General features: G+C 55.2%; 1 protein-coding gene across 1 annotated transcript; it reads right to left on the bottom strand.

Annotated features, from left to right (window-relative positions):
• Positions 1 to 1,546: 1,546 nt before the first annotated feature.
• On the bottom strand, positions 1,547 to 4,690 carry RABAC1 (Rab acceptor 1). Its single transcript, XM_023651449.2, has 5 exons — positions 4,253 to 4,690; positions 3,757 to 3,969; positions 3,363 to 3,460; positions 1,869 to 1,970; positions 1,547 to 1,794 (listed from the first exon to the last, which is right to left on the bottom strand). The coding sequence occupies exons 1-5, from the start codon at positions 4,306 to 4,308 to the stop codon at positions 1,706 to 1,708; spliced, it is 558 nt and encodes a 185-aa protein (XP_023507217.1). The 5' UTR covers positions 4,309 to 4,690; the 3' UTR covers positions 1,547 to 1,705.
• Positions 4,691 to 7,978: the final 3,288 nt, after the last annotated feature.

Genomic DNA, 7,978 nt, shown 5'->3' with positions numbered 1-7,978 from the left:
GACAAATCACCAATAGAAAAAATTATCAATGGCATATTTTACACCCTTTTCCTACTAAGTCTTTGAAATCTGGGGTGCGTTTTACACTCACAGCACATCTCAATTTGGACCAGCCAAAAAGTGCTCAGTTGCCACATGTGGCTGGTGGCCACCATGTGACAGGAGGCATCCACAACAACACTGGGTACTCGTGGTCACTCGATAAACACTTGCCGAATGAATGGTGAACGGGTGTTTTGGTGACAAGACAGGAGGCTGGAGAGGCTGGGGGACCACACTGCAAGGCCTTGGTCCCTGCTATCCCTCTGCTTAGGCCACTTGACCAGTGGCTCGTCCCGGGGCTGACTCCATGTCCCTCAGGGCTCACTGAAATGTCACCTCCCCAGACAGCCCTCCCAGACCAGCCCCATCTAAGTAGCTTTCCTGTCCCTCTGTCGCCTCACTTTGTCATATCCACCTAGTGCTTTTCCTACCAGGTGAGTTTCTCTTGTCAGTGTCCCCGACGGCAGACAGTCCTACAAGGAAAAGCAAATGGCGTCACTGTCGCCTCACTTCGAGTAGAACCAGAGCCCTCAGCGAAGCCTGCACGGCTCCCATTTTCCCTCGGCTCCTCCACTCCAGTCATACTGGCCTCCTCGCTGTTCCTCAAACCTCCAGGGACACTGACGTCTCCAGGCCTTTACAGCCTCTGCTTCCTCTGTCCAGAACATTCTTCCTCCAAAGGATCTGTGGCTGCTCCCTCACTCGGTTTAGGTCTTCATTCAATGCTACCTCAGGGAGGCCTTCTTTAACCTGTAACTCACCTCCAGAACTTTCTCTATGCAGCAAACTGTTAACAGCTAAGAGCTAAGAGCTATGCAGCTAAGAGTAGGCGGGAGACTGCTGTCCCCAGACAGGCCTGCCTTCCTAGCGGGCCCTCGGCTGGCATCTGGAAACTTGGACTTTATAAAGGTCCACACCGTTCCCTGGTAAGAGTGGTCAACCACGTCTAAACTGTGCAATCAACATTGTTTATGCTGAACACTTGCTTTCCTTCCGGGAGTCTGGAATTTTGTACATGCTAACCAGAGGGTGCTTCTGTGGCCTCCCCCTACTAAAAAGCCTGGGTGCTGAGTCTCCAGTGAGCTTCCCCAGCAGACGACATTTCACACGGGATGTCACAATTCACTGCTGGAGGAATGGAGCACGTCCTGTGAGAGTCCACTGGGGGAGGACACGGAAGCTCCCCTGGGTCCTCTGGTCCCCCATGTGCCTCTCCCCTTGGTGGATTTTGCTTCATAGCCTTTCAGGCTAATAAATCACAGCTGTGAGCACAACTGTATACTGAGCTCTGAGCCCTCCCACCAAATCACTGAATGTGGGGGGGCGCGTCTCAGCGACCTCCCACACACTCTCGTCTCCTCCTGGGCACTTATCACCATTGGCCATCCTATCAATTTTAGTTATTTATCTTGCTTATTGTGTCCCCCCTACACCCAGGCACTCTGTTTTAGTCTCTGCAGTATCCCCAGCATCACCCCACAGAAGACCCTGGGAGAGTATCTGCTGAATGACAACGGTAACGGTTTTATTTCCAAAGCTGGAATCCTGCCCTGTGCTCCTGATGAGAAGGGGACCCTTGGCCGGAGCAGCAGAGCCACGAGGGACAGGGCTGAACAGCGCCGGGCTGGCTGGCTCGGGAGGCTGGCAGGTCCTTGCAGACACCTCACACAGGCTCCATCTGCAGCTCTTCCCCGTCCATGGCCTCGGTCAGGTGGAAGGCGGCGTGGGAGCCGATGACCACGAGGGTGGCCCCTGCAGGAAAATAGGCAGTTTAGGGACACACTGCCTCACCCAGCCCCCACCGCCTACCCGGACCCTGTACTCACCCAGGACCCAGAAGACAGCTGAGCCTGCACCAGCCAGCCAGAAGAAGGGAAAGGAGACGGCCCCGGCCAGCGCGTACTGGTGGGCTGGGCTCACCTCTCGGCCTGGGGGCAGATGGCATGGGGGCAGCTGTTGTGGCACTCAGGCCCTCTCCCAGAATCACCCGTGATGCCCCCCCAACAGGGTGGCGTCCCGAGCTCCAGGAGCCTCAGGATCTAATCCAAACTCCTCATGCCAGGCCCTCCAAGTCCTGGCCCCACCCATTTCTCCTATGTCCCCACTGTCTGCCAGAATACAACACATCTTCCTCAGCGCCCCACCCTCTGCCCTGCAACCCCACTTCTGCTGGGAAGCTCCCAGCCTCCCACTCCCCCAGAGGAGGGCTCTCCTGCTCCAACCTGCACTCATGTAGACCAGGAGACTCAAACCAGTGGCCCAAGGGCCAAGTCTAACCCACAGAGGTGTGTGTGTGTGTGTGTGGTGGGGGCTGCTTGAGGAAGATTGGCCCTGAGCTAGCATCTGTGCCAGTCTTCCTCTATTTTGTATGTGGGATGCCACCACAGCATGGCTTGACAAGCTGTGCATAGGTCCATGCCTGGGATCCGAAACCCAGAACCCCGGGCCACCAAAGCAGAATGCGTGAACTTAACCGCTGTGCCCCCGGGCCGGCCCCTGCAGATGTGTTTTTTGAGTCTACACAATGTTGCACAAGAATCTGATTTGTGGCTAACAGAGAAACCGAATGACTTCACATAACAATACAGATTTCTGGCTCCTCATGGCAGACTGGAACATGAGGTCTGCATACCCCTGGTGGGGTGGCAGCAGTGGCTGAAGCCAAGTCACGGCTGCACTCCAGGCGCTCCCTCCATGCCCTGTGCTTGGCTGACATGCCCCTCCACCCAGCCCACCTCTGTCATGTACATGACTTGCAGGCCCCTGAAGAAGTCTGTCTTTACCTGTTTGTCTGATCCCAACTCCGTGCCCCTACTCCAAACCTGGATCTTCCCCTGGGTGGGGACTCAGGATTTTCTTTCTTCCCAATGGTGTTTGGTGCTATTCTGGGGCCACAAGAGCCACAGGCCTCAGCTTCCCTCTCTGAGAAGTCCCAAGATCTTTCTGGTCCCACCCCAGGAAGCAGGACAGAGGAGGGAGACAGATCTAGGCCAGGGTAAGGTCGCCACCTGGTGTCCAATGTGGGTACCAGCTGATGTCTTCCGCAGGTTTCGCGGGAGGGAGAGGGGAAGAGTAGGTTTAAGGAACAGGAGCTGGGTGGAGAGTGGGTTTTGGGGTATCTCATTCTGGGTCGGCGAACAGAAATTCAGGGGGCTGAAACTGGGTGGGAGCATCTGGTGTGTCTGAGATCTCAGGGATCGGGTTTGGGGATCTAGTGTAGATCTAGGCCTGGGCAGACTTGGGTTTGGGGTCTAAGACTTTCATTCCAAGAGACCAGGATTTGAGGAGTCACGGATCCATCTGGGCAAGGGATTTCTCACCAAAGAGCACAAACTTGGACTGCAACGTGCGCAGATAAAGAATGTAACAGGCGCCAAAGAAGACAGCCAGAGCCACCAGCAGCATAGGGGACGTCGCCCTGGAGGAAGGCAGGGAGGCATCGGGTCAGGCAGCTGGGGCTGGGCCAGCCAGGGGACCCTGACAGTCTAAACCAGCGGGGGGCAGGCTACGTCCTTGAGGCCAGGCAAGTCTAGGTTACATTTGATCACACTGCGTCCCAGCTAGGGTGATGGGGGAGCAGGGACCTGGCCCTGAGGTGAAAAGGTCTGGCAGAGCTGTCCGCTGGGGCGGGGCGGGGCCGACCGGAGAGGGCAGAGCTCTCGGTGGGGCGGGCCTGGCGGGCAGGGGGCGCGGGCGGGCCGGAGAGGCACTCACACGCAGTACACGATGAGGCCCAGGAACACGAACACGTAGTTGCTCTGGTAGTACTCCACGTTGCGTACGAGGCGCTGGCACAGCTCGCCCAGGTTGCGGGGTCGCGAGAAGCGCCGCTGGTCCACGAAGGCGCCCCAGGGCCGGATGGTCGCGCGGCGCCGCTCCAGCCACTCACGGCCGACGCCGGACGGGATCAGTTTCGGCAGCAGGGTCCTGGGGGCGGGGCCAGGTCAGCAGCGGACCGGGGTGGAGCCTGGACCCCCGAGCAAGATGGGGGCTGCAGGGGGCGGCTCCTGGGGTCCTAGGAGGGAAGGGTCCAAGAATCCTAGATCCCAGGGCAAGAGGGGGCTGAGGGCCCAGACTTCAGTCCCCGAAGAGTAGACCGGGGGCTGGACTCCAGTGTCTGGGGGACGGGATTCCTGGGACCCCAGGGAGGAGGGGGCGGGGGCCAGGACTCCCGAGTCTCGGTCAGGGGGGCCAGAGCCGGCTTGCTCACGTGGCGCTCAGCCCTTCCGCCTCGGCATCCTTCTGCTGGTCCTTCTCGGCCGCCATGTCTGCGCGGTGAGGGGTAGAACCGCTCTAACGAGCCCCGGGCCCTGCGGACCCCGCCGCCCCGCCCGAACCCGGCCTCACCCAGCGGAGTCGACGTGGCGCCGTTCGTGCTCCGCTGGGGGCGGTAGTGCTGCCGCTGAGCATTGTGGGGGTTGTAGTCCTGATACTGTCCGGCAGGGTAGGCGCCATGATGGCTCACAAAACACCTTGGGAGATGCTGCCGCAGGAAGCGACGGTAAACCCCTCTGGGCATTGTGGGAGTTGTAGTTTCAGGAGCCGGGCATCTGGCGTCGGGGAAGGTGGATTGTCGGGAGTCGAGGAGTTACGGGAGCTCTGAAGGCGGAAGTAGGCGTTGTGTACTCTCTCCCGTGGAGGGTACAATGGGGATCGTGTGGAACTGTCGTTCTGGCCCTCGCGGGCATAAGAACACTTGGAGGGCTGGATAAAACAGATGTTCTGATTCAGCAGATCTGGGGTGGGGTCCATTAATCTGCATTTCTAACAAGCTCCTTGATGATACTGAAGCTGGTGATCTATGGACTACATTTTGAGAAGTGAGCCTATAAAGAATTCACAGGAATCTATTCCTTCCCTCCTTCCTCAAGAGACAGAGGCTTGTGAGAGGGCCATGGTTGCTGGAGGGGTATCTGAGGTGGGGAGCAAAGCTCCGCCCACAAGCCTTGGACTCCCAGGAAGGAATGGGTCAGGACTAGGGACCTAGAGACTCCCCCTTTGGGATGGGAAGGTGGGAAGTTGAGAAAGGGAAAGGGTTGAGAACTCTTTGAAGAAGGAGTTGTTATAACTAAAAGAGCTAGGACTCGAGTCAGAGGTGAAAATTCAGGCCTTGTTGGTGTCATCACCTCACTGAACCTCAATATCTTCATCTGGACAGTGAGGATCTTGATGGTACCACACTCATGAGGTTATGATGATTCAGTTAAGTGGTCCATGTAAAGAGCTTGAAAAAGTCTTGATACTTTATAACTGCTCAATGCATAGTAATCAATGTTGTTGCCACTACTTAATCATGAATCTTATGATTATTTCTAGAGTTCAGCCTTCTAAATTTAACAGTAACGTATTAGAGGCTGCTGGCTCCTTGAGTGTCCCAAAGAGTGGCTGGTGTCTGAGGCCTAGGGCTTTCTTTTCCTTAGTTCCCACAGCTGTGATTCTCTCTCAGTCTTTGCCCCTGCCCCTGAGTCAGTTGTGGGAAAACGGCCGGAGTTCTAAAGGAGTGCACCAGAACAGGGCCTCAGAGTGTGAGGAGTGTCAGGAAGAGTGGAAGTGTCAGGAAGCCAGGGCTCCCTTACAAGGACTGGGGTCCTAATTTTCCAAGGCTGGGTGGGGCTGAAAGAGAATGTCCCCATGCGATTTCCAGATGACTCTTAATCCCAACTCTCTCAAGGTCCACATCCCTTTTGGGTTTGGGCTCTGAGGCCTGCTGGAGGTGGGGAAGACGGCCCTGCCAGAGGAATTGGTGGGACAATAGGCAGGGAGGCCCCCTGTGGGGGTCGCAAGCTGAAGCTGAGTGAGCCACGCTTTGGAGATCCGATTAGCAAGTTACCCTTTGTCAGCGTCGGGCTTTTAGTAGAATCTTGTTCAGGTTTCCCACTTGGGTCCTGTGTGGCTTCGGGAAATCAAAGGAGGATGGCAAGTGCACAGTTAGCCCAGAGTGTTAACGAGGGAGCAGCACCTGAGTTCAGAGTCATGGGGGCAGCAGAGGTAACCCCAGAAGAGCCCCCAAAAGGAAGACAAATCTTGGGGAGCAGAGAGTTGGAGGCAGGGGCCCCGCTGCCTCCTCCATGGCCAACCTTGAAAACTTGGGGTTTGACTTTTGCTGTGAGAGCTGTTGGGTTTCCTTATAGGAACTCAGTCAAAGCAGTTTTGCTGCATAACCTGCCAGGACTTGTTCTGAGCCGAGGACATAATGGACAAAGGCCTGGAGGTGTCAAGCAGCATGGGCCATGGGTGGTGGGGAGGCAAGGACGTTGTGGGGAGGGGCCCTCTGAGCAGGACATGGGGGGAGCTTTGAATCAGGGGTTTTGGGGAGGTGGAACCTTGGCACAGGGCATTGTGGGAGGAACCCCTTGAAACAGGGATTATGGGAGAGGGAACCATAAGGCAGAGATATTGGGAGAGATGGGAGGATCCCTAGGACAGGGGAACAGTGGGAGATGGGGTCCCTGGGAGATGGGGTCTATGGCAGATGGGCTCTGAATTAGGGGGATGGTGGCAGGGGACACCTGAGAAGACTGTGGGAGATGAGCCCCAGCCTTGTGGTCCCTCCAGCCTGAGGCCTCCTTCCTGCCTCTTGGATCCCCAGAGGAAGTGGAGCTGGGAGGGTAGGAAGACCTTAGCAGAGACAATCAAAGACCTTGGTTATATTTCTGCTGTGTGACCTCAAGGAAGTCCCTCCCCTCTTTGGGCCTCAGTTTGCTCACCTGTTTATGGGAGTATTTCTTTCCCTGCACCTGATGAACACAGTAGTTTCTATGGCCTCCCTAGGAGAGGTCCAGGCTCATGAAACCCCTACTAGGCCCAGGGTCTGTCTTGAGCATCGAGAGTGGTATCTGGCACATGTGGCCCCTGCCCTCTGACAGCCTACCCACCTCAGATGTGGGAACTTCTCCCTCAGTGCAAAGGGCATATGCATATACTCCTTCATGTTCACGTGAGCTCTCAGCATCCCAGCCACCCGACACCTGTGCTGGGAGGCAGGCAGGCCCAGATCCGGCCCAGGCCTTCCTCTGACTCACATTTCTGGGCTGTGTTAGAAAGCCTGCCTCAAAGGAAGTGGTATAGCTGCCCAACCAGAATGGCTAAAATTCAAAAGACTAACAATACTAAGTGTTGACGAGGATGTGGAGCTACTGGAATTTTCATGTGCTGTCGGAATGCAGAATGACACGAGAGCTTTGGAAAAGATCTGGCTGTTTCTATTAAAGCTAATCACAGTCCATCCCATGATGAGCAATCCCACTTCTAAGCATGTACCCAACAGAGATGCATGCATGTGTCATCAGAAGACATTACTAGCAGCACCAATTGTAATGACTCCCCAAGTGGAAACAACCTAAATGCCCACCAGCAGGAGAATGAATAAACAAATTGTGTTATAGTCACATGATGGAATACTACACAGCAATGAAAAAGAATGTGTTACTGATATATGCAATAATGTGAATGACTCTCACAGATGTGATGATGAGAACAAGAAGCCAGACACACGAGACAAAATGCCATAAGATTTCATTTGTACGAAGTCCAAGAACAGGCACAACTAAAGGATGGTGACAGAAATCAGATCAGTGGTTGCCGCTGGAGGGGAGCTGACTGGAAAGGGGCATGAGGGAACCTTCTGGATGGATGGTCATGTTCTATACCTTGATCTGGGTGGTGGTCGTATGGATGTAATTTTTAAAATCATTGAGCTGTGCTCTTAAGATTTGTGCACTTCACTGTATGAAAGCTTATCTCAATAAAAAGAGAGAGAATAGCACAGTGACTTAGAGCTCGGACAGCCTAGGTTCAAATCTCGGATTTGTCACCTTGCAGCTGTGTGATCTTGAGCAAGTCACTTTCCTTCTCTGTGCCTCACACCTTGTGAGGATTAAATGAGCTAATACACATACGGTGCTCAGAAGAGGGCAGAGCGCAGAGTGGGTGCTCA

Source organism: Equus caballus, chromosome 10 (genome assembly GCF_041296265.1).
Source record: "Equus caballus isolate H_3958 breed thoroughbred chromosome 10, TB-T2T, whole genome shotgun sequence".
NCBI lineage: Eukaryota > Metazoa > Chordata > Mammalia > Perissodactyla > Equidae > Equus > Equus caballus.
The sequence above is the reverse complement of the archived record's forward strand: the minus strand, read 5'-3'. Positions and strand labels throughout refer to the sequence as shown.